Genomic DNA, 25,933 nt, shown 5'->3' on the forward strand with positions numbered 1-25,933 from the left:
TTCGAGATGATCAGATTAACAACTTTATTCTTTATCAACTACAAAAGGGCTGGTGTTCTTGTTCCAAATGGATCGTTGGTAGGTCTGAGACCCATAGGGGACCTTTGTACTCCCTGCTGATGACGATAAAATGCTGCATTCAGTCAGCCCCCTGCTAGCGGTGTGGGCCTAGTGACCAGAAATCCAGACCAACCTCCTGAGTGTCTGAGGGCAGAGGCCAGAGTAGAGGCCACAGCTTCCAAATGGAAAGGAAGTGGTTATGCTCACAGGGGCCGGAGACTTCAAACAAAGCGGGGTTCCACCTGCTCTGAGGCTCTACCAGGGCCAAATCCTGTGGAAACAAATTCCACAGCACCTGCCATGGGGACAGAGCACGGGGGCCCTCAACGCCGGAGCCCTCCCATTATGAAGGCGCCAGGGGGTAGCGGCCCCTGGAAGTGGAACCGGAGTGAAGAAGCAAGAGGGAAACAGCCAGCAGACAAAGGAGCAGGAAGGGCTGAGGGACACACGGAGCAGCGGCCCCGGAGCGGCTGGGGGTGAGGGCTGCTGCGTGCGCAGATGCGCCTGCTGGTGGCCCTGCTCCTCTGAGCTTCAGGTTCCTGACACAGAAAAATGAAACCACCGCCCCCTCCCTCACAGACAGCAGCTGCGGACATTAAAGAACATGAAGCGAGTGAGACACCCATCACGGCCCCAGCCACACAGCAGTGACGTGCCAATGCTACATTTCTCCTTTCGAGCCCGTCCCCCAGCTTATGGCCTCTGCTATGGACTTGGGAGTAAAAGCGGGTAGTGAGTAGCATGGCCAGCCACCGGGTACCCCCCACGTGCTGGGCCCTCAGGGCCTCACATACGTCCTAAGTCCTCACCCCCCAACCCCCTCCTCCATGCAGGCGGTTACCTCTTGCTGTAGATGAGGAAACTGAAGTTCAGAGAAGGCTGGCAGCTTGTCCTGGGTAAGGGCCCGGGGAGGAGCCTGGGCATGGAAGCCACGCCTCCGCTAGGAGAGGCTGGGCTCCCCTCCTCCCTCCTGCTCTGAGGACAGGGGCTCTAGGGCAACTGTGTTCCCGGTGACAGCACCTCCACCTGGAGGGGCTAGACAGGGAACAAGACACTGTCAACTTGGAACAAACTTCTATTTTGTGTGCTGGTCTGGTCAGGCCACGGGTCAGTGGTAACTAGAAATAGCTGGAAGGCAAAGTGAAGAGACCAGCAGTCCAGGAGCAGGACATCAGGAGAGGGGTTGGGGACAAGAGGGGAGCAAGGCTGAGGAAGGGCCCAGCCCGCTGGGGGTCTGCCCATCAGTCCACCCTAATCAGAGGGCTCCAGACCAGGGGGCTCAGGGCCCACGCTGCCATCTCTGGCCTGGGCAATCCCGCCCCCACCCCCTCCCCAGGCAGCGATTCTTCCAGAGGGCTTAATGCTCAGCTTAGTGCTGGGCCTGGAAGAGTCCTTTTTACTGCCCTCTCCCTGTTCTCCCTGCACCCCGACTGGGCTTCCAGGGCTCAGGCCCTTCACTGTAGCAGCCATGTTGGGGCGATGTGGTAGGGGTGTGGGGGGCAGGAGGGGGTCCGGTCCCCGCCTGGCTCAGAGGAACACCTGCACCCCACCAACAGGGAGTGCTCATGAGCATGACCTTGAGCAGGCAGACCCCAGTATAGGTCATCAGTGTCCTGACACCCAACAAGATTCAAAGGCCAAGCAGGAGGCGGCTCCTAGACAAGGCAAGAGCCTCCAGCTCAGCAGAATCACAAAGCAGGTGCCAGCCAGGCAAACACAGGATTGTCTCCAAGGGGAAAGAAAAGCCACCAGCTGTCTCTGGGTGAGTGGCAAAGGTCGGAGTTAGGGGCAGGGAGGGCCCTACAATCCAATCACCTCTCCCCCCCACACACACCTACAGGCTACAATTTAAGAGCTTTTGGCATTACTTGTTTTGGGGTTTAAGGAGAAAAAGGGAGAGAAAAGAGGAAGTCAGCACTACACCCCCCCCCAGAAGGCCCCAGTCCCAGGAGGGCTCCCTGAGCTGGCAGCAGCAGCACTTACACCTGGAACCCCCCCAGCCCTGAGGCCAGCTCCACAGAGGGGCTCTGGGTGCAGAAGAGCGCAGGGAGGAAGGACACCCTTCAGCTCCTGACAGCCCCTACAGGTTCTCACAGAGACACACGGACGGACGGACAAATGGGCAGGCAGCCAACTCCTGGAGGCTGGTGGCCAGCCATGGCAGAGGAAAGGAGAAAGACTGTCCCTGACTGGCCACACTCCTGCACAACACATACACGCACACACACAATTAGAGAGAGGTATAATAAAAAGAATAAAAACTAAGGGCCCAGATGTACAAAAACTGGGGGTGAGAGAGAAGGCGGGCAAGAGGGCGGGAGATGGTCAGTCCTCCGGAAGTCTGGCCACCTTCCTCAGCTTATAAATTACAACGCCCCTGGAAACGGGGGGTGGGGGAATGATGAGGCTCCGGCTGTGGCCTGGGGGGAAGGTGGGTGGCGGTCAGAGCAGCTCTGGCCCATCTGGTGGAGCGGTGGCCAGAGTATGAGGATCCCATGGGGGTGGGGGAAATTCAGCAGCCACTGGCAGGAGTCACGCAGGCCCCCTGGGACTTCACTTTGTGACGCTGGCCCCCTCGTCGCCGGCCCCCACTGCTGGGCTTGGGCTGAAAGAGAGAAAGGAGGAGCTTGAGAAGCAGTGGTCCACTGGGAGCAGGACAGGACAGCAGAGGGGCAGGGGCAGTGGGAAGAGGGGGCAGGAGACAACAGCAGGCCGTGGTCCCAGCCTAGCCTGAGCAGCCATCACGCGGACTGGACCATGGCTCCGCCCTCTGGCAGAGGGAGCAAGCACTGCCCTGCCTACCTTCCTCCGGGGCAGGTGGGTCGCATGTGATAAGGGGTGTGTGAGAATTTGGAGAAGCACAAAGACAGCCAGAACCAAACCTGCCACCACTGATAAGTGGAGAGAAAGGAATGAAGGAGCCAGAAGCAAGCTCAAGGCCCGAAAGCAGAAAGGGTGGGTCCGGGCAGTAGCTTCCTTCTCTAAGAAGGGGTCAGACGGAGAAAGACTGGAAGGAGCAAGCGGGGTAAGGGGACACCAAGAAGGGGACAGAACTGGCAGCGGATGCCGAGAGCTAAGATGACACAGGGCCCAAGGCCACCGACCCCTCAGGAGGTGTCATGTCAGGGGAAGGGGCACAGAGGGGCCCTCTACAGCAGTATCTGTCAAAGCTCTGGACCACGGGCACACACGTCACCCACACTCTCACACACACCAACAGTCTTACTATGAAAGGGAAACTTTGAAACGTGAAACCAAATACTAATCACAACCAATTAGATTGATCTTACGTAGGCCACATCTCGAAATCTGAAAACCAGCCTTAAGAGGTAAGTAGCTCACACTTAGATAGCAGTTATGTGCTAGGAGTTGTGAGAAACACCTTTAAATGCAGACATGGCAGTGGGCGAAGGCTGCCTGGAGCTCTCCTACATGTCATCCTCCACCAGAGTGACAGCCACACCCCCACCACCTTACCCACAGCCCGCCTCAGGTGGTCAGGAGCCCAGGACCAGCCCGGGGGGCCAGGAGACATGCTCACCATTGGCTGGAGACTGCTGGGTGCAGCTGACGGCGCAGCCCCTAGGGAGCAACCTTCATCTCCAGGTGGGGGCACCCCTACTGCCGACCCTCCAGACAGACCCCCGTCTTCTCGTTTGCTCAGGGGGCCTTTTTTCGTTGACTGCATTTTAATCTGCTGAGGCTTGGAGTTCATGGGGGAGTTGTTGGTAGTCTGGAGGAGCTGCAGGAGCCAAAGGGATGAGGATGAAGCCCGAGCTGCAGGCAGTGACATCAGCTCAGCTGCTCACTCCTCCGCCTGCTCTCTTAGAGACTTCTCATTCCCTGGCCTGGCTGGTCCTGGGTGAGGGCCCAGGGTCCATGGCACAAGGACCATGCCAGGCGCAGTGAGATGGAGAGACATTCTCACCCCTGCTCAGCATTCCAGGGCTGCCTCAGCTCAGCCCAGCCCAGCAGAGCTCCATCCCGTCCGCTGCCGTGGCTGCTCTTCCCACAGACAATGGGCAAACCTTGGCCCCCTCCCACTCAGCCCAGCTCCCAGCCGGAGCCTGGCAAGCTGCACTCCAGGCTCTCTTCCTTACTGAGCCCACAAAACTCTTCAGAGCGTCGACTGCATCTCCAGGCCCAGGACCCTGCTGCCTTAGAACAAGAGTCAGGGGCAAGTTTTAAGTTCAGGCCTCCCAGAGACCAAGTGAATATCTGAGCAGCTGGAAATGTCTGCAGTGTGGCTATCAGGAAATCCTAAGTATGGTCATCCAGGAGGGTTGCCCTGCTCCAGCTCTCCCAAGGCAGACTGGCGCCTCTGTCTCTGGCAATCGGGAGATTCTGCAGGGCTTCTCAAGAAGCACCTGCTGTGCACAAGGTCTAGAGGTGGAGTGGCCCCCAGTGTATGCTGAGGGCAGGCGAGTCTGCCCAGCCATACCTTGGTGATGGTGCCCACGGCCTTGGTGCGGCCTTCCCGGAACACCAGCCGCTGGTCTATGTGTAGGTACTCAGGGGTCTTAATGAAGCGGAAGTGCACAGTGGCCTTGTCCCCAGTGCGCAGACAATCCTTGTCCATACTCAGAATGGTGGCCGTCTGCCTGATGCTCCCACAGTGCACTGCCAAGGGAGCCAGGGGTCAAGACAGGGTTGGGCCACCCACTGGCCTCAACAGAGGCAGTGAATGAAAGCAAGAAATGCGCTTGAGCTGCGGCAGGCTGCAGACTTCAGGGAGGCCAAGCGAGCTACAGGCTACTCTGAGATCTGACCCTGCTCCACACTCTCCTACCTTTTCCACCAGTTAGACCCCACCTGTCCCCAGACTCGCGTCCCAGTTCCTGAATACAGGGCATTGTGCTCGCGTGTGTGCCTTCTCTAGACTGTTCACTTCCTGAAGGCAGGGCTTTTGCCCATCTGGTCTTTGTCCCCAGCACCTTGGCAACACTTGGCACACAGCAGCATTCAGTAGAAACTGCAGGCAGAGAGCCACACCCGGTTCGTGTTTGCAGGACTGAACAAACACTACAGCTTGTGGGTGGAACACAGGGCAATGCTAAACAGGAAGGAGGCCTGCCTTTTGGCTGGAGTTGACTCTTTAGTGGTAGGGTCGCTGGAGCACTTGGTGGAAGTTCTAGAGTGGGGGGTCCCCTGGACTGGCAATGCCCTTTGACACCTACCCATGGCCTGGTAGCGCGGGCTAATCGTGGTGGGGTGGTGGAGGACGAGGATCTCAGCCTCAAACTCCCAGGATGCTTGAGGATTCAAGCGCGGGGAAACCATCACCATGCCCTTCCGGATAGAGGAGCGCTTAATCTGAAAGAACGAGAGAATCCCAGACCTCAGGGACAATGATTCCTTCTGGTTTCAGCCCCTGGTCCCAGAGGCCCAGGAGTCCTTCTGGGAATGAGGACCACCCGAACTTGGCCTTGCCCTCACTGCACTGAACCACAGGCCTTCTAGGCAGATTCTAGTGCAACGTGAGAAGCTTAAGCACTGCAATTGGGGGGCAGGAAAGGCTTTGTGCAGGAAGTGGCACTTCAGCTGGGCGTTGAAGGGTGGGTAAGAACTAAGCGGGTGGTTAGAGGACAAAGGCAGGCAAGCATGAGGTGGAAGGGACAGGGAGAGCAAGACATGACTGTTGGTGGGAATAAAGTTCCACTTTGCCAGTTAATCTGGTTGTTGAGGGAGGGAGATGACACCAGAACTAGCACCACTCCCAAGCCCCGGGGGACAGAAGGCTGAATGAGAAGAGGATTTGGCACAGACCCCCAACTGCCCTATGGGAGGTCTGCGCGCAGACAATCCTTGTCCAGCAGGGAAGCACCTAGCTGACCTCACCACGGAGTTCAGGGCATCCTGCTCAGGCACTAGGGGAGGAACAGAGCTTAGGAGGCAGGCCGGCCTGGGTCCAAGTCCCAGCTCTAGCACTTACTACCTGTGGCTCCTGGCATGTCACTCAGGCTCTCTGAGCCTCAGTTTCCTCATCTATAAAAGCGAAGTCAGTAACCCCTGCCTTGCAGAGCAGCCCTGAGGACTGGGGACAGCCAAGAGCCCAGCACAATGTGGAGTCCGAGGGGAGTTCTGGTATCACCAACACTCACCTTCTTCAGTGCAAAGGAGGCTGTCTGGCCCCCCCGCACCTCCTTGACAGGCATGCGCTTTCGATGGATCGATTTGACAGCGATGGACAGGAAGTTACCCAAAGGATCTGGACCCAGCAGCAGTGTGTCATTCAGCTTAATCAGGCCCCTCAGTGTTGTCCCCGACACCACTGTCCCCACACCCTGCAGAGAAGATCCTGGTCCAGTAAGTCCATCCCCACTCAGCCCCTTCCCACCACAGACTCAACCCATCGCACCCTGTGGGAAGTGCCTGCCCGGCCCCTGACCCTGCTCGGCCCCCTAGGAGCCGCTCACCGGTACAGAGTAGGTGTCATCAATCTGGAACTCAGCAGGCTCCTCCTCCCGGTAGCTGGTACGGGGGGAGAGCAGGTTGAGGAACATCTTCAGCAGATCTAAGTTCTCGCCAGTAACATTGGAGATCTGGAATATCGGGCACATCCTACATGCAGGGAGGAGAGAGAGGAAGAAGTCAGGAGGCCAACCCCTGCCTGACACAGGATGGGAACAGCAAGAGGGTCCTGGAACAGCTGCTATAGCGAAGGGCCCCAGTGCCCACTCGCCCACCTCCCAGCGACTTGTGCCCCCACCAGCGACTCCTGCCAAACCCACTCTGAGGCCTCCTAAAGCCCACACATGCCTGCTTAAAATCCCTAACCACCTAATCCACTGCTGAGAATACAGCCCAGATCCTGCCTCCCGACATCTCTGCAGGTTTATTTCTCTTAAATGCCTGTACACTAGCCAGACTAGAAAATCCTACCTTCTCCTAAAAGCTTGATGCTTTTTTGCCCCCATGTATCTGTTTACTCTGATGCTCCTGCCTGCATCTCTTCTCTCTTACCTAATTACCAAAACCTCTCATCCTTCAGAGCACATCTCCAATGCTGCTTCTTCCAGTAAACCCTTCCCCAAAACCCTTCCCAAACGGGCATTTGACTCCTCTCAGCTCTGGGAGAACTTTTTGTCTCTGTTACATGTCACTATGTCTGATTTTCCATCAGTTATCCCAAAGGCCTCTATATCTCCTATCCGGGGTTAATCAAACTCCTTGAGATCAGAAATTGTATGTTCCCCACAGCTCCTAGAACAGCACCTGCACAGAACAGGCACTAGACAAAATCAATGAATTGAAATGTACCCCCCTCTGGATGACCAAATGGTGGTAGTAAAGACAGTGTCATGGCAGAGCCACAGGCCAGCATGCCAGGCTGCCCTAGGTCCTGTACTACAGACCAAGTCAAAAGGCAGATGGCTCCTGGGCAGCCCCAAGACTCTGGGAGAAGGAACGGAGTTAACGAAGTTCACTATTATCAAGAGTATCTCTGACCGCGGACCCAACCAGGACGAGGACAGTGCCCGAGTCCTCTCTGAATCTTCGACGCATAGCTGAAGAGCTTGGCACGGAATAAACATCCAATAAATATTTACTCAATCAAAGGACACTCAAGGCCTAAAGTGATCTGTGATTTGAGAGCTTTTGAGAAACAGCAATAGTACAAAACATTACTAATAACAAGTTATAAGAACTGTGCATCTATCACACAGCAGCCAGGCACAGTGCTAAGTGCTTTCCGTACATCATCTCCAACACTTACGGGAGCTCTGTGGAGAAGGTAGTATGATTCCCATTTCCCAGATAAGGACACCAAAGTCTCAGCTGGGATTCCAATCTCAACAAGACTGGTACCTCCAAATCTGGGTCACCCGATAGAGCCCCCCGGACAACAGTGCTGATCTGGGAGACCTTGTGCTCAGACCAGAATGGTCTATTTCATCCAATCCCCGAAGCGAGTGCTCCCCTATGCCATCACCTCTCAGAGCTGAAGTTGGAGGCCGTGACGATCACGTCATCCTTGCTCTGCACCAGCACAGGGATCTTCCGGCAGCCGGGCGACTTCAGCAGGCGCTGCAACAGCTTCAAGGTTTCTAAGGAGTGAAATGGAACAGAATTAGGGGGACACAGCCTTCTTTTTGGCCAGACTTCCGGGGCAAGACAGGTCCACTCATTACTGATGCAAGCAAGAGACAATGTTAAATACCACAGTGCCCGGGAAAGCACAGAGGAGGATGGAAACAGTGGAGGCATGCTTGTTCGAGCAGAAGGAGCACAGGTGAGGCCTGTCTGCTAAGGGTGTGAGTCTGAAACCCGTCGAACTTCTCCACTCTCTAGAAGACCTGCATCCTATAAGTCAGAGGTCCCCAACCCCCAGGCCATGGACCGCTACTGGTCTGTGGCCTGTTAGGAATCAGGCCGCACAGCAGGAGGTGAGCGGCAGGAGAAGCTTCATCTGTATTTGCAGCCGCTCCTGAGCTCCACCTCCAGATTCTCACAGGAGAATCCCTGGTGCCAAAAAGTTTGGGGGCCACTGCCATAAGTGACAGGGGGTGGGGGCATCCATAAAAAGGACAATGCTCTTCCCAGAATACTCTGCTTCCAGGGAAAAAAAAGCACCTGACAAAAGGATCTCTAGGAGCTGCAGACACCTGCAGAAGCCCTAATGAGGCCCTCCAAAAGGATACCTCTCCACTTCTCTTCTGCCATCTGTAACAATGAGGGAGAAACGCATGAAGGCCTAGGCCTGCAACCCTGTTTTGAAGCCTTTGGTGGTAAGAAGTAACCATCCACTGTCCCAACATTGCCGCATATATCCAGCCTACATGTAAAATCTAACCCTTCTGCCTGGGGCCATCTGAAAAGAGGTGCCAGATTAGAGATCTTAAGAATCTTGCATTTGGAACCAGAAAGAACAAAAAGCAGGGGATAATTCTAAGCTGTGCTAAGGCCAAGAGCTAAACAGGAGACAAAGCACAAGATCCTAGGCTGATGGAAATTCAGGTCAAGGTCTAAGCACAAGATAAGGAAGCAGAAGATTTGGGGCTGAAGTCCTGGCAGCGGATCAAGGAACCACAGTGGGTGACAGCTCCCAACAGAGAGACTGCTGCTAGCTGGAGGCTCCACTTACCTTGCAGGATGTTGGCAGGACACATGTCAATCTTGGTGACTACCACAAAAACAGGCACATTGAGTGCCAATGCCAAACCCAGGTGCTCCTTGGTCATCCCCACGATGCCGGCATTGCTGCCCACCTGCCCCAACACAGAAAAAGAACCGTCAGGGCAAGGGAGGCAGAGGTTGCTGCCAGAGGGGCACAGAAGCTCAAAGAAGGCTAGGGTAAGAGAGAACTCCCATATATCTGAGGCCTCCACCGGAACAGGACAAAGCGGGCAAAGTCGCAGGCCAGGAACAAAACAGCTAGCTATAGATGAAAGCTGGGCTGGGCAAAGATCGCTTTAACTTCTGATTCAGTGATGTAGGTCACCAAAATCTGAGGAGACTTGGAAGCACAGAAAAGACAAATCTAGACAGTTGGGAAAAACGACTATCTAGGGTCATCAAAGGAGGTTCAGTTTAACATTCCTGGCCCGCAGTTTCCTCATCTATAAAGTGGGCGGATAATAATATCCACTTTAGAGGGATCACTTGTTTAAACATTGTAACATGTCAAAAGTGTAGCACACACGAGCATGAATTAGGTGTTCAAACAATGGCAGCTGTTATTACTGTTGCTAGTCCTGCCCATAGTGTTTTTAAGTATCACCACACAGGCTGGCCAAATAAATTAGGGCACACGCGCAAGGCACCAAATGTGCCGTGAAAGAAAAGGAGGAAACTCTTATCTACGGATATAAGATAATCTCTAAAATATATTTTTAAGGGGAAAAAAATTCAGGTATAAGTAGCACACTACTGATTAAAAAATGGTGATTGGATCATTGTTTGAAAAAAAAAAACAGCTGTGTGACATTTGGGGAACTTCTGAAATATAAATACTTATAGACTAGATATTAGAGGATATGAGGGCCCTCGTGTTCACTTTGGTTACAATAACAATAGGAGACAGTTCTTACTCTTAGGAGCTGCGTGCTGAAGAATTTGGGAGTGAAGAGTCAAAATGTCTATAAGCTACTTTCGAATAACAAAAAAAAAAAAACAACAAATAAAAACATGCATCCATCACATATACAGATAAACATGGCAAAATGTTAATAACCACTGAATCTGAGTGGCAGGTTTAGGTATTCATTATACTATTCTCTCAACTTTTCTGAATGTTTGAAATTGGAGGGAGAAAATACATACACTTTTACTGGTATGATCACAAAATATCTCTGGAGGATACATCAGAAACTAAAAATACTAGTTGTCTCTGGGAGGACACTGGACAGAGCCCTTTGGCACCTTTTTTTTTTTTCTGCATCACATAAACATGTTACTTACTAAAACAAATTAAAATTGCCACAATATAGTGCTTTATACGTTCCAGAGTGTTTTCAAGGATGTTCTCATTCGATCATCACAGCTCACAGGTGAGCTATCATCCCACTAGTTAACAATAAAAAAGATGTCCCTTACCTGTGTTCCCTTTCGCCTACACCAAGACACCTCCACCATCTTCCTCCTAATTTTCCCATTCCCTCCAATCTTTCTTACACAACCCAGACTTGCTTTTGTTGTTCCCAGCCTGGGTAAGAGAGAGCTTTATTGCTTTGTTGTATATATATTTTAAAGATTTCCCCCCTCCCCCCCCAAAAATTGATTGCCATGGAACGATAATGAAATATTTCACTGTTCTCTACAGAAAAATTTTAATATTTGGATCGTGGCATAAAAGTCTGATAATATATTTCATCTGAGTGAAGATCTTCCCATTAACTGGCCTTACGGTAGCTCAGAAAAATGTTCATTTTAAACTGATTTCTATACTTTTTTTAGTATCAATCCAACACCCCCCACAAATATGACCCATGGTGCATCCATGGAAACTCCTTCTTATAGAGCAGCTTTCCTTAGCCCAGTTGACAAGGTCGGTAATGGCTGCTTGCAGTGATCAAAGATGCGGGAGATGAAATCACACCGAGACCCCAAGAACCTTGGGCAGAGAGCCGACGAGTGTTCATACAGATGCTCCTTCTCTCTCTACCCTCCAGTCTGGGGAGACGCTGCCTGAGAACCTGTGTTTACAGCGCAACTTGATCAAGTCTGCTCTGAACAGATGCTTGTGTTTACTATACTTATTAATTCGGGCAACTGGAGGAATTGGAATATGGGGAAGGGCTTTGAGAAGGACTTGCCAAAGTAAAACTTGCTTGCTCTCTCTCTTTCTGTGAAAGCTGTGAAGCTGCCGCCAAGGCTGTGGGCCTTGCTGATTCCTACTCTCTGTCCAGGGAAGAAGGTCAAAGGGATCCAAATACAAGCTTAGCAGTAAGATCTAATGCACAAGCTGCTGCTCCCTTTCCTTTTCAGTTCATCTACATAATGAGCTGCTTAAAAATCTATCCCCACGAGGCTGTAGGCTCTGCGGGGCCCCAGGCTGGCCATGCATACGCTGCTGCATCTTCAGGCCCAGCGTGGTACCAGAAACACAGAAGCCTCTCAACAAGCAAACTCGTTCCAGGCTTCAGACAAGGCCACTCTCAGGTCCCTCCTGAGTGCTGTGCTCTCCTCCATTCCTTCCCCCCAGCCTACCCTTCTTGGAGGGTATGCCTGGTGTCACCCCCTCAAAGTAGCCCAACCTCAGAAGAAAACATTTCTAAAGATAATAAGTACACCCCAGAGAAATCCTCTATGTCTCTCCAAAAAAATGAGAGGTCTGCAAATATCATGGTTATTCCTTAGGGGGACCTATCCAGGTCTAACCTAGGAGATCAAGGTACACTGCTGAAGAAGACTGTGATGCTCAGAGGACTGGGTACCCCAGCAAAGCCTGTCATCCTTACCCAGTGTCAAAACCCCAAAGAGACTTCAGCCTCAGAACAATGTCAAACACTTGCCCATAACCACATCCCTAAGAGCTCTGCTAGAGCATCCCCACCCCAACCCCACCCCCACGTAGCTCAGCTGGCCCCAGGGCACCTGGGCCATGAACTGGGACTTGCCAAGACACTAGTATAAAATGTGTTTTTTTCTTTCCTTCTGCTGGGTTTTAGGATCACATCTTTCGTCACACTCGAGCCTGTCCAGGAGGGTAGCAGGGAACAGCCCTATCCGCGGGGAGTGCCTCACACTCACCATGAGCATGCAGAAGTCGGGCAAGTGGCCCGTCATGCCAAACACAGTGGTCTTCAGGTATTTCTCGTGGCCCGCCAAGTCGATGAAGGTAATCACCTTAGTGGACTTCTCACAAATCTTTGTCCACTCCAGGCTGCCGCCATGGCTATCTGGCTTATTCACCACGTTGCCTTCACTGTCAAAGCCCAGAATGTCGTTGCCCACGCTGCTGGTGCGACCAGATTCAATCTCATGTTTGTGGCGGAAGAGCTTCTGGCGGGCAAAGCCTCGGCCATTGTCCAGCTCCCCGTGTGTCAGGACCCCCAGAAGTGTGCTTTTGCCAGCGTCCACGTTGCCCACTACTGCTACCCTGCAGGTACAAGAACCCATATTTCCACGTGAGAGTTAGCGGGGCACAAGGTGAACCCCACTAGCTGGATTTGTAAGGACCGGTTTGCTCCTGAGTCTCTCCAGCTCACTGCTCCTCCTGTTCATGGGTAAGCACATCGAGAATGTTCCTGGAGGTGCCAGAAAGAGTTATTCAGGAGGAAGCGGGCTCCCACAGTGGGTTTCTCCCTGAACTTCCACCAGCTTCCTCAAAGCTGCCAGACAGGGGCTCCGAAGTCAGGAGAGACCCAAACGCTCTGCTCTCCTCCGTCACTCTGCTTTCTAGCCTTGCAGGCTGATGAGAAAGAAAACACAGCCCACAGAACGTATGGGTGGCCTCTCTCCCACTCTTCCCAAGTGGGAATATTTAGGGACGGGGAAGTGCGGAAACAGAATGGAGCTGTGGTGTCCTGGACACTCTCTCCATGCCTCACAAAGGGAAGGGGCGAAGCTGACACAGTCGGTGTCGAAGGCTCAATCCCCATTCTCTATAAAGCCCTAGACCCTGAGGCCATGCTACAGGGGACCTCGGGACTGCTCTGAGGCCTCCTCACCTGACCTCCAGGAAGTCATTGTCTCCTACTCGTTTCCGGACCAGGTAATCACGCACACGACCCCCAGCTTCTTGCCGATCCCGCAGGAGGATGACATCGGCCTCTATCTGTTCTGCCATGCTCTTCACTGTAGCGTAGGAGGCCTCCATGTCAGCTTCACTCAGCCCGTACTCAGTCCCATCTGGTGACAAAAGTCCAGACATCAGCGTTTCAACAAGCCAGCCAGCCAGCCAACCCCTCAGAAAAGCCCCACCCCAGGCACTGAAGAACGTGGCTCTTTCTACCTGACACTTTTCACAAACAGAGCTAATAAATGATTGTGCCATGGGCTTCCTCATTAAGCAGGGCATTCATTAATTCACTCAACAGTAATCACTGAGACTCTTGGGTTTTATGCCAAGCCTCATGCCGAGTCCTGGGAATACAGGTGCCCTTTGCGGGCTCACGGCCCAGGAGGAGAGACAGGAAATTAATTAACCACAATGCAGCTTGAGTACCGTACTACAGAACTGTACAAGAAGAATGTAAAGCATGAGCAACTAGCATTGCCTGGGGAAGCTGAGGAGAGCTTTGCACGGTGCTGGGTCTCCAAGCGTGAAAATGGACCCGCAGAGAAAGAAGCAAAGACATCCTAGGCAGAGAAGCTAAGCATAGCGCATGGCAGATGACAGCACACTGAGGGACCCGTAAGCAGCTCGGTGTGTCAGAAAGCAGGATGTCAAGCGGCAGGAGACCACAGGAGAGGTGGCAGCGGTCAAGCAGACAGACGTTAGCAGCAAAACACATCAGGTATCAGGCAGTGGGAAGCCCTAGGGCTTTAGACGAGGGAGTAACGTGATCAGATTGCTGGGGGTTAGAAAAATCCGCTGGGCAGCGGTATAAGGTGCGCTGGCAAGTGAGAGTGGAGGGCGGGAGCCCAGTCAGGAAGTCATTCCAACAATTCAAGCAAGAGATAATGAGGACAGGGGACAAAGGGAAATGCGGAGCGAACTGAAGAATGATTTTAGGGATAGATTTTTAACTGAGGTAGCTCAGGTGAAACGTCCAGCAAGTAGATGGAAAAACAAAGCTGAGCTCAGGATAGGGAAGGGAAGAACCAACCAACCATTTAGTGAGTGCCTACTGACGACAATTCTCGTCAGGTGCTTTCTACTCGGTGTCCTGCGGAATTCCCACAATGACTCCCTCAGCTTTTCTCCAGCCTGTCTCCAAGAGCACCCGTGCTCCTTCCCTGGGCTAACCGCTCCCAGGCCCCAGCATGGGCCCAGACATTTTTACTACTTCCCAAAGACTCTGAAGCACCTCTTCTCACCCACCCTTCCTCCCCCCTCCACTTCACCCCTTACAAGCAAGCTCGAGCCATTCTTAAACTAGGAGAAGGGAGCCCCGCCCTCCTCCCTTGCCCCTGCTTCTCCCCTGAGCTACCTCTCCTTGAGCTGAGCACCTCAAGAGAGTAACTGAGACTTATTGACTGTCGCTACCTAGTCTCTGAATCTTACTTAAGGAATCTGGGAGAAACCAGTTTTCAAATGATCAATGGCCTTCTAAGCACTCATCCAACACCCCTTTCTTGACCTCAACAGCATGTGACACTGCTGGCCATTCTGCCTTTGTTTTTTGAAGCGCTTCCCACCCACGCCACCCACCTATTGCATGAACTCTCCTGATTTCCCTCTCCTCCTCTCTGGTTCCTCTTCCTCTGTCTGCTCTGCTGGCTCTTCCTGCTCCTGTCCCCGAAATGCCAGTCTTTTCCAGCAGTCGGCCAGTGGCCCTCTTCTCTGTCCTCTAGACATTCCTCTTGGCCATCTCATACTATGGCTTCAAATATCAATTTGAAAACTACAAAAACATTCATTTCTAGCACTGTCCTCTTCCCCGAGCTCCAGACTGAATGACTCCTAGAAGCCCAAAGTCTAAACTCAACAACCCAACCCCTCTCTTTAAACAACAGCACAAAAACGAACACCATTAACAACAGGTTAGTCCTCGTTGCAATCCTGGAGGTAAGCATTCCTTTCCCCATTTAAAAGTGGGCAAACAGAGTCCAGGGAGGTCTCGGAGCGGGTGGGAAGCAGAGGGGCCCTGTGAGCCTGGGTCTTCTGATTCCAAACCTAGAGCCTTTTCCTCTGGCAAGGGTTCCCCTTAATGCCAGACCGGTTCCTTCTCCTTCCAGTCCCCCAAGCTTAGCACTCAGGGCTCCAGTCCTGCTGATTCTAGCGCAGACCCGGCTCTTCTTTCCTTGTCCCTGCTCTCCTCCTTTTGCCAGTCCAATGCCACGAGTCTGATTCAGGCCCTTACTGTACCTCAGTCACCATAACAGACAGATCCCTAACCGGACTTAGCAAATCCAGTCTCTATTCCCTACAACCCATCCTGCAGAGACACACGCCCAAGCCCCCAAACAAAGCACAGCTCTAAGACAGTCACATCCCAGTCAAAGCCTTGGAATGACTTCCCAGGCCCAGCAGTGTTCACTTTCAATTCCTTACAGGCCTACCCCATTCATTCCACAGCCCCTCCCGTTTTGTCCCGGTGCAAGTGGCCCAGTAACCATGCCCCTTGCTCCCTGCAGGTTTCCAGCTCCATACTTTTGCCCTTGTATTTTCTATCCTAGAAAGCCCATCAGCACATCTCCACCCACCAAAATCCTACCTATTCCGCTCCTTGATGGCATTTACTGCACACTACACCCTGTGCAATCGTGTTTGGGATGCTGGCCTTCCTCCACCATACGAAAGCATCTCCATTCGGGACAGGAATCACATCTCAAACATTCCCTGAAGACACCGATGAAGGGTCCTCTGCCTATATCAAGCCCTCAAATGTTTGTAGAATGTAAAACAAATGAATAAAGAGGGAGCGGTTGGAAGGAGGAGTTTCTAAACGCAAGGCCCACTGAGCTCCGGCCATCTGGGTTAGCTGTACTTCAATGTTTGGGGGATTTAGCTCTTATTGTAAATTAGGCAATAACCTAGAGACAGACACTGCTGGTAGTGATCACGTGGTGACGAAAGTCAGGGTTTTGGAGCACAGCAAGGTGTCTCCACACAAAATGAGCAGGCAGGGCATTTGTGCTCTAGTCAGAGATTGGAAATAGATGTTTTCACTCTTAAGCTTTCTTCCAGTTTGGAGAATCTGCCACTCACTAGCTGTATGAACTTGGGCAAGTTAATTAAAACCCCTATACCTCAGTTTCCTTACCCAAGAAATGGGAATAATACTAACAGTTCCCATCTCTGAGGTCTTTCAGGATGAAATGAGGTCTGCCATGTCACAGTGTAAAACAGGGAAGGGCTTGCTGGAAGTGTTCCTCAGAGAAGGCCTGTTAACGCTGCCATTCTTGCCGGACCCCCAAATTCTCTCGACCCTTTCCTGATTCTGACACAACAAAAAGCAATGCTTTCAGGTCCTGTTCCACACCAGGGGGCAATCACCAATGTCATCTTGTCCATCCAGGGCTCCCAGAGGATGCCCCAGTCAAAGTACCCTCCTCCTCCAGCATGCACTGCATTTCTCACGCAGTAGGACTGGAGGCAAAGGCCAAGGAGGAAAGCCACAGAGGTCCAAGTACTAAAGGCCACATTTTTGCCCACACCCAACCCTAATGGGACTTCCGCCCTGCCATCTGACCTACCTTTCCTATATGCGCTCTCCTGCTCAACGTGCTGCAAAGCGTCTCCAAACTTTTAGGATAAGCTCTTTGGTGTGGCATTCGAAGACCCTCAAGATCTGGACCCTGCCTGTCCAGCCCACCCTCCTGACACTCCCACTTTACTGAATCACTGCTGGTCCACCAAATACTCCACAATCACCAATGGGCATGTGGCTTCCTCTGCTCACTCATTACTGCCTCCATTTACCTGAAAAACTCCTGCTCATCCTTTAGAACCAATTCAGGGGGTGCCTCCTTTTGATGCCTTTCCTGACTCCTCCGGAAAGACTATGTTCCCTGAACTTTTAATACAGTACCTGGCTCTGAGGTCATGACTTAATATCTGACAAAGGAAAAGGTTCTTTTTGAAAGAAATATCACGGTTAATCAAGTATAGCCTGGAACCCTTAAAAATTTACCACTGTAACTAGCTAACATTTATATAATGCTCACATATATGTCAAGGGTTAACCTTCACCATGACACCATGGGATAGATTATATTATTATCTCTATTTAAAGATAAGTTAAAGAGCCAGGAGGCGAACTCAGACCCGCCAGGCTCCAGACCCTAACTACTAGGACAGATTGCTTCCTTTTAAAAGATCAATCTTAAAACAAACAAACAAATAAGTAAGCAGTCAATCTCAAATCAGGAATGTATACTTAAAGAGCACATTCCTCTGCAATGCTCAGAATTTTTTAATATCTAACTTATTCATACAAAATTTCTCTGAGGGAGGGTGAGGAAAGATGTCATTATCCTCATTTTATAGGCAAAGGAGGTGATAAACAGAGATGATGCACCCAACACACACAGGAAGCAGGTGATGAAGCTGGCCCCTGGGGGCCTTGCATCTGGTTTAGTCCTCTGTTTGATGTTTGACTTGTTTAACTAGTTATGATCTCTACCTCAAAAGAATTCCAGCAGGAAGGAGTCACTAAGAATCTAACAGCATCCAATTGACAGATGCAAAGATAATGCTTGGATGTACAGACGTGTTAATGAATGTTTGACATCTTATGCTTTGCCACTGGAGGATTAATTAGTTGTGAGTTGCCAAGGCATGGTAAAACTCATTAAGAGTCCGCAATAAAGAACTGGGGGAGGGGGTTATCTTAAGAATCTGGGTCTTCAAAGAATAGTCCCAACACTTGTCGAAACTGATTTAGATGTGGTTTCTTCAATTCTATAAGCATGCATTGTTCTTTGAGTAGGTCATCCTGTTACAGCAGGCCAGATATGCACCTGACACAAAAGCTTTCAAAAGTCTGCCAATGATCCCTTAGTCACCAAATGGAATGGCTTTTCCTGGACCCGGCTCTCCTTGTTGTTTCTGTAGCACCTGATAATGCTGACCAACTCCCTCCCTTTCTTGACATGCAACCTCTTAGTCTGCCTATCTCCTGGACCATGCCTTCTTTAAGGTGGTGAGCCCTGAAACCAGGGGAGGTGGCAAGGGTGAAAAGGAAAGAATTGATATGAGAAACATATCGAAGGCAGGCACAGAGGCAACTGTAGGTCAAGCCCTTCTTCCTTCCTTGTGTCGCTCTTGCAGCATTTCCAAATATTGTTTTCTACTGAGGTTATCTGTGTATATGCCATCTTTCCTTCTTAGGACAGAGACCAGATTTCAATACCCAAAAGTGCTTTGCAACAGTATCGAGCCCTCAGAAGATACTAAATAGGTATCTGTCAAATAGTTAAAAAGTGATTTTGAAATTTTCTCCATCTTCAACTCGGTCTACAAAAGAATTATTATTTGCCTTTACAAAGCCTACATTAGCAAAGAACTGATCCTCCAATGATGCACTGAGGCCTACCGGGCCCTTCTGCAAAGATGACAGAAAAGTTGTGGTACAGGTTAAATTCATAATCATTAATATGCCTAGCTGCCACTTCAGCAAAGATAATGTCATAATGAAGATGAGGGTAAGCGGGTTTGAATTGAGGGTATAAACTAGGAATGACCAAGGGAAAAAAAGCCCAAGATATAATCTGGGATTCTGTCATGGGGGCTGCCTTCCTCTGAAACAATGCGCCCTCTTACGATGGAATAAGCAGATTGGAGTACAATAACCAGTTCCTTCCAGAATGGTAACAAGCCTCCATGTCTAACGGGATCTCACTGGGAGAAGAGAGGGCCTCCGTTATCACGACGATCCACACTGAATGGTCAGTGTGGTCCGGGGCAAGGAAGCCTCGCTAAAGAGAGGAATTCTGGGTGTCAGCTTCTTGCTGACATCAAGAAGAACCACGGAAGTTCTCTGCTAAGCAGGCAATAGTAGCAAGGGGACCCATAATCTGGGTTTGGAGGGAAGACCTAGAGCTGCCCAGGGAAGGCTTAATTCTAGCCTTGTGACTTGCTCTGTCCCCAGGACAAGAAGTTTCCTTGCTTTGTGCTTTATTCCCCTGTATGCAAGTGCAGAGTACTGAAGGTAGAAAAGAAGCTTCTGTAAAACCGCTTGGAAAGTGACTCTTTAAAGTCAAGCATATTGTAACCACTAAGGTGAGAATTAACATTATCGCTTTGTGCTTTTATGTCCTCCCCAACAGTCCTGCAGACACTGAACAGGAAAAGTGGGTGAAAAGACAGAAAATGTGCTCTAAATAGTTTTTTAAAAATAAAGTGAAAGGAAAACTATGCTCACCTGATCCCTGCCCAATGACATATATGGTCTCTCCGCATCCCTCGTCCATCCTCTCCCACATCTGCCGAAGTAGGCTGTCATACTGCTCTGACGTAGGGCTCACTAGGACCAGCTAGGAGAGAAACCAACAGCCTTAGGACCACTTACTAGAAGAGCACCACAGCCAAAGCAGAGCAGCAGCCTGATCAAAGACCCTGACTGAATCCCACAGCACCCTAATCTGAAATAGCTACGCAGTCCCCTCATGCCCTCTCTCTGCCCCTGTTTAAATAGCCATTGAGCCTAAGGCCTTGTATGAGTTTTTATATGATGTACTAAAATGACTATATCTGAAACACAACCCACAGAAAAGAGGGCGTGAACAGCCTGCCTCCTGCTGCTTAAGGAAGGGGAAGGATCGACAATGACTGAGAATCTGACGTTGTGGGTAGAAATTGATGAGCAGTGCTTCACACCTACACGCCAGTCTTCTACCTGCAGCTTGCAACTCAAAGGACAAAGATCTCCTATACTGCCATGCTCCCCACCCAAGACCAATGGTTGCCATAAAAAAAGAATTCTGTTCCACCTTGCCTTGGCTATCTTGATTATTTAGGAATCAGCAGTAAAAACTACTGCAAGACCCGTCTTCATCAACAAAACACCATTACCACTCAGATGCGTATTAACACCATCTTTTTGCAAATCTGTGCCAATAAGATTAAAGTATCAACCACTTATATGGAAAGGCCATTTACCAATAGACATGTTTTGTTCTATTGTCTAACCATTCATGTGTGACCTTGGATAAAGAACTTAACCTCTCTGAGTCCCGTTTTTTCAATCTATAAAATGTAGCTACCTGTGTCCAAAGGTCACCGTAAAGACCGAATGAGATAATGTGTAATGCATCTAGTCCATACAGTAAGTGGGAAGTACAGCTTTCTTCACCCCATCATTCCTAGAAAAACCCTGGATGAAACTAGCCACCATAGTTCTCTAATTGTTTCTCCCTTTGGAAACTTCCAGAGCCTTAGGTCTCCACATATAACTGCAGCAAATGTATAAACGTATAGCTTCTAATCTTTTCTTCAGGAATCAATCTATCATTTCATCCCTTCTCTCTCTCCACATCGTCAGTTTTTCTTTTCAATATCATCAATATTTATATACACATAGCTTCTCAGCTTTAAAATAATGAGGACTTCCCCAGCTATGTGAGAAATAACACTTCCCTATCCTAGAACATTAAGTTGATCAGGAAATAAAGGTATTACTCTTTGCAACTCTGCCCAGCAATCTCCGACTGTGTTTTCAGGTTTCTTCAGGACCACGGCCACAAACTGACATTCAGCTTATCTGCTTTTAAGTCAAGCATATCTCTCACAATTCCTGAGTTGACTCGGCAGAGTTTGTACTTGTAAAGTGCTGCCTGGGTCTTCTGCATCGTGTCACATTGCCTCACACCTTTCCCTTGACCTCCCTTCTATCCGAGCTTGACCATCCTCATTATGGAGGCACCAGGCAGGAACAATGGCTTTCAAGTGCTCAACTGGCACTAAAGGGAGAGAAAGCAGCTGAAACTTGGTTGCTTAGGTTTCAGGGAAAAGCTCCTCCAGTTTGGGTCAAGTTTCATGCACTTTTGCCACCAAAGACTGTGAAAAGTCACACACCTTTTCGAAACTCAATAAACATCTCTATTGTGATTTTCCAACAACAGGTAGGAGGAGGGGATTGGTGTTCTATCTTCCATTGGCTGCTATTAATCTGCACAGGGAATTTATCAGTTATTCAGTTCACTTCAAATATTTACTGAGCAGTATGTGTAAGGCACCATGTACTAGGTGTCATACACATTTATTGTCTTTATAACCACCTGTACTTAAAAAATGATGTAGCTGGAGAACTGAGAGGTTAAGAAATTTTCCCAAGATCACAGAGCCTTTTTAAGTGGCAGAGCAGGAAAGGTATCTGTTAAAAAAAACACAAAATTCAACCAAGTAAATTGGCTCTATCGAACGATTCGTGAATCACGCAGCATCCTACAGAGACTGTGCTCTGAGAGTAGTGCAAAATGGAAGGGTTTTTTTTTAATGGGAAACTGGGAGAGATGAGAAAGTTATCAGCAAAGTAAAGAAAGGATTGTTTCAGGCCAGGTCACCAGTTTTTAAGGGGAAAGGAGACGGGGCTTTTATCATGCAGATTACCTCTCTAGTGTAGGTGAGAAAACTACAGCTCAATCTTCCACATCTGGGAGAGGCTGAAACTGCAATTAAGTCTTGGTTTGCTGTCCTGGGAGCAAGTGACCCCACCTTGGGCCTGTTTCCTCTTTTAACAGAACCCAGCTTTGTCTGACTCCCAAGCTGGCATTCCTTCCTTTAGCACTGTTAAGCACCTTCAAAACACCAATCACATCTTATACTTACTTTTTATGCCCCACAATGCCAAGCAAGTGAGACCTTAACTCCTGTCCACCTTCTCAAGAGCTCAGAAGGCACGATTTGAAACGTCTTACATTATTCCATTCATCCAAGATGTGGTTCCCCTCCCAGGATGGCGAGATTATGGGTCATCCCCATCTTTCAATTTCGTTTTGAGTGGATCCGTAAAGTGAACATTGCTCAGACATCGTTCGCCCCAACCAAGCGACTACTTTGTTTCCTTTCCCGACACCAGGAAGAAATGCCTCCCCACTCCCCCTCGGATGACCAGATCTTCCCGCGCCGCCGCTGCCCCGGCCACCTTGGACTCTCGGCTGCCATGGACAGTCCAGGATGAGGGCCCCTCTCGGTCTCGGGAGAGGCGGCACTGCGCGGGGCGCCGCCGGCGTTGAGCTCTCGCGTTCCACGTGGCGGAGCCGAGGGGTCGTGATCTCGGCGGGAGCCAGACGGCGGGAGGCCAGGTCGGCGCGGCGGGGGGGGACGGGGGTGCTGGGGGCAAGCCTCCCGCCTTGCCCATACCGGTAAGTGGGCGGGCTCGCCCCCCCCTGCCCCCGCCGTCACTCCGAGACTGCTCGGCCCGTCGCCCTGTCCCCTAAGCGCCCGGTCCCCTGAGCGCCGCCGCCGGCGCCAAGGCCTACCTTGCTGGTGAGGTCCAGCTCCGGCTCGCCGTTGAGCGCCTCGCAGTCCTCGCTGCAGTCCGAGTCGAAGCCGCTGTGAAGCCGGGAGGCAGCCGCCGCGGCCCTGGCCGCCCCCGGGGAGTTGGGCTCGGGGGCAAACATAGAGGCCGGGACCGGCGAGTCCATCGGGGAGCGACTCCGCTCCGCCGCCATCTTTAATAACTTAGGCTAATTCGTAGCCGGCCTCCCATCCCTCCCCGGCTCATTTGCCTAATCTATGCGTGGCCCCGCCCCTCCCTTCATCGGAATAATTTATGCAAAACTTTTCCGGCCGCGTAGAGAAAGACACGTATCTCTAGCTAAGAAACAATCGATCAGGCTTCTCAGCCACCAATCATTGCAGCCCTTCAAAGCACCTCATGAATAATTAATAAGGCCCAAACCCAAACAACAAATGTCTGAGACGTCACGCGCCTGGATCGCAGCACGGGAGTGGGCAGCACCACAGCCGGGGAGTCTTTCCACCAACGGGAGCAGCGCACAGTGTGACTGACATGGCAGCCAACCATCCAATGAGGAGGGAAATACACACACACAACGCTTACCCTTACCTTCCCTCACTCTACTCCTTTGGAGAGGCGGTGCTTAGCGTCCAAATCTTACTGCAAAAACAGTCAGCTCCGAGAGCCGTGGGATGATGGACAGGATCAAGGCCCAATGTGTCATCAGATAGGTCTCGCGCCTCGGGCCACTGCCCACGGTGATAGTAAACTGCACCAGGCACATTCTACTCAACTCAGTGACTCAGGGCAGTCACTGGAAGACAGAGGTCTGACTTGCTGGCAATCTCCAGGCAATATTAATAGTAGGCAGATCGATGCCTGGAATACTATAGCAGCCAGAGCAATGCAATTAATTGAAGGCTGACCTTATGGAGAACTCTCCATTTACTGCCTCTGCGGAGAGAGCAATTACAGAACCAAAAAGAAGCAACCAGCCAAAATAGAAGCCAGAAGCATCTGTTAAATACTCAAAATGGAGTCACTTGTGGTAAGCCCCACCAAGTCTTAATGCCTTATTGCAAGTTTCATTCTCTCCCAGCAGTGGAATTTTAAACTGGTCTATAATTTCCTGATCAATACTTGTGAGATAATCTGAAAAGACCCTCTTGCCTTCTAAAGGAAGATGACCTGGCCTGAAATAATCCACCTTTTACCGCTGGCCCACCCTCCTCCTGCCTATAAAAACCTTCGATTTTGTACAACGCTTTGGAGCGCCCATCTATTGGCTAGATGGGTTGCTGCTGCTTAATTCATGAATCGTTTAATAAAATCAATTAGATCTTCAGATTTACCCAGTTTAATTTTTTGTTGTTGTTGTTCTTTAACAAACCTCACCATATTGTGAACTGGAACTGAGATCTAGGGTTTGTTAAGGTAGTTTCCTATGGACCATTCAGTGTCATCAGTTGTGGAAAGCCCCAATCCAAAACACCATCAGCACAAGTTTTAGTGTCTTGAATTTGTTTCAAAAGTCTGAAAAGCTTGATGAAATTAGGGATTAGGCCACTTGTCCCAGGCAACAAGCAAGAAAGAACAGCCATTCGAGAAGGTAACATGCTCAATATTTACGGTTTGGAACACAAGATTTAGTGAGCAAGAGGCAAGGTTCAAAATGGCTTTCAGTTTCAGGGATCTACCTGAAAGGAAAGAAGTAACCTCCTCTTGTTCCTGATTTCAACCACAATCAAGTTTTATGTGTACAAAGCTGGGAACCCCAGACAAGAAGTCATCCAATTGCAAAGGTCTTGAAAAGTTATCCGAATGTTTTTTTCCTTTTTTCCTGGCTCAATTGCTCGCCACTATCCTATGTACTTGTGAGATAGTTACAAATATTAAAATCTTTGTCAGAAAAGCCAAATATCAAGGCATTGCACTCTAGAATAATTGATATTTAGTGTTTTGCCAGCTGACTCTCCCAGAAAGAATTAAAGTTCAAAATGTGCTGACACCTGACGAGAGACTAAAAAGCATGCCTTTCTCCTTATAGGGCATTGCCCATAATAAATATTCTCAAAGCAGGTGCTTCTTGAATTCAATAAAGAAATCTAAAATCATATTTTAGAGTGGGGATTCCCTACTCATCTTTACATCCATTCTGAAGACAGGTTAGAGCCTGGGTTCAAATCATAGGTCCACTACTTACTAGCTACGTGACCTAGAGCAAATTAATCAACCTTAGTTTGTTTTCTCCTCTAAAAAAAAAAATTAAGTACCTGTATCACAGGATAGTTAGCAGTAAATTTTATATTTGCAAAGCACATAGAACAGTGCTTACAAGTCTCAATACTTAATCTTACATAAATATAACTAACTCTCAGCTGGCTTACGAATTATAAAAATTTAAGGTAATTCCAAAGTTGTCTGGATCAGCGCAGAGGATCCACATATTAGGCACTCAAGCATGTGTTAAGTGGTAACTGTGTTGAGTGTAATGATGTTGAGTCCTGTTGAAGCAGAATTAAAGAAATGACTTAATTGTGATCGTTTTCCAATTTTCTGAACAAAAATTCAAAACGAGGGCAGCTAAGGTGGATAGTGAATATTTGTTGATGCCTTCCACCCTAGGGGTAGATAAAGGGGGGAAAGTCCACTAGGGACTGAGTTTACCCTCCTGACACGCCCAATGCGCTCGAGGAAACCCAGAGAGGAAAGCTCTGTTGCAGCCACCGTGAGGCGGAGAGGACAGTGCGTAGTAAATCGAAATACGAGACCGAGGAACTGAAATCGGATTCTTCACTCGACTTGAAATATGACTCTCAGCCTCAGCGCTCCTGGAAAGTGCGGCGCGGTCGGGCCCACTAACCAAGAGAATTTGCGCCCGACCCTGTCAATAAGCTGCCCTGAAATCACCTGGTGAATGGCGCGCTAGACAAACAAAACGGTCAACACAGGAGTAACTGCTCCAGGTTCGCGAAAGCACTCGGCTGGAGAACGGCCCAGAGAGAGGGACGGGGTGGGGACAGTTGCGAAGTGCAGCCGCAGGCTGGGTCGCCGCCCCGGAACGGCGCCGACGCCCGGGGGAGAGGCGGTGATGGGAGCGGCGGGCGTCGAGGCGGGACTCCGCACACCGCCCCGCCCTGCGCAGCCCGGGGAGGAGCAGAGCCGAGGAACCGGGCACCAGCTCTAACCCGCTGCCGCAGCCAGGCTCCGCAGCCCCGCATGGGGAGGGCCGCTGCCGTCGCACCCATCAGGTCGTCCAACATTGCCGGCACCTGCCCAACAGATGCACAGCCGCTGCAGCCCCCAAAGCCGGAGCCTCTGACGCCACGCTGACGTCAGACATGACGCCGCGGCGGGGCGGGATCCGGGAAGGCGCAGGAGGGCGTTTCCGGAGCACGCGCCCGGCGAGGGCCGCTGAC

At 50.5% G+C, this 25,933-nt stretch overlaps 1 protein-coding gene across 3 annotated transcripts; it reads right to left on the bottom strand.

Annotated features, from left to right (window-relative positions):
• Window positions 1-23,075, bottom strand: GTPBP1 (GTP binding protein 1). Of its 3 annotated transcripts, XR_001517162.2 has the most exons (13): window positions 22,534-23,075; window positions 19,476-19,587; window positions 13,173-13,353; window positions 12,253-12,601; window positions 9,146-9,269; window positions 7,994-8,108; window positions 6,477-6,621; window positions 6,162-6,344; window positions 5,238-5,373; window positions 4,502-4,680; window positions 3,602-3,802; window positions 902-2,665; window positions 1-331 (listed from the first exon to the last, which is right to left on the bottom strand). XR_001517162.2 is itself a non-coding variant. In XM_006914727.3 (12 exons), exons 1-12 carry the CDS (start codon window positions 22,723-22,725, stop codon window positions 2,573-2,575), a joined length of 2,010 nt encoding a protein of 669 aa, XP_006914789.1. In that variant the 5' UTR covers window positions 22,726-23,075; the 3' UTR covers window positions 1-2,572. The 3 variants fall into 3 exon arrangements, 2 of the variants coding, with proteins under 2 accessions (XP_006914789.1, XP_024904618.1); XM_006914727.3 differs by having other exon boundaries at window positions 1-2,665; XM_025048850.1 differs by lacking the exon at window positions 22,534-23,075 and adding an exon at window positions 21,881-22,153 and having other exon boundaries at window positions 1-2,665.
• Between the last annotated feature and the right edge of the window lie 2,858 nt (window positions 23,076-25,933).

The sequence above is a fragment of the Pteropus alecto genome, unplaced genomic scaffold (assembly GCF_000325575.1).
Source record: "Pteropus alecto unplaced genomic scaffold, ASM32557v1 scaffold6, whole genome shotgun sequence".
NCBI lineage: Eukaryota > Metazoa > Chordata > Mammalia > Chiroptera > Pteropodidae > Pteropus > Pteropus alecto.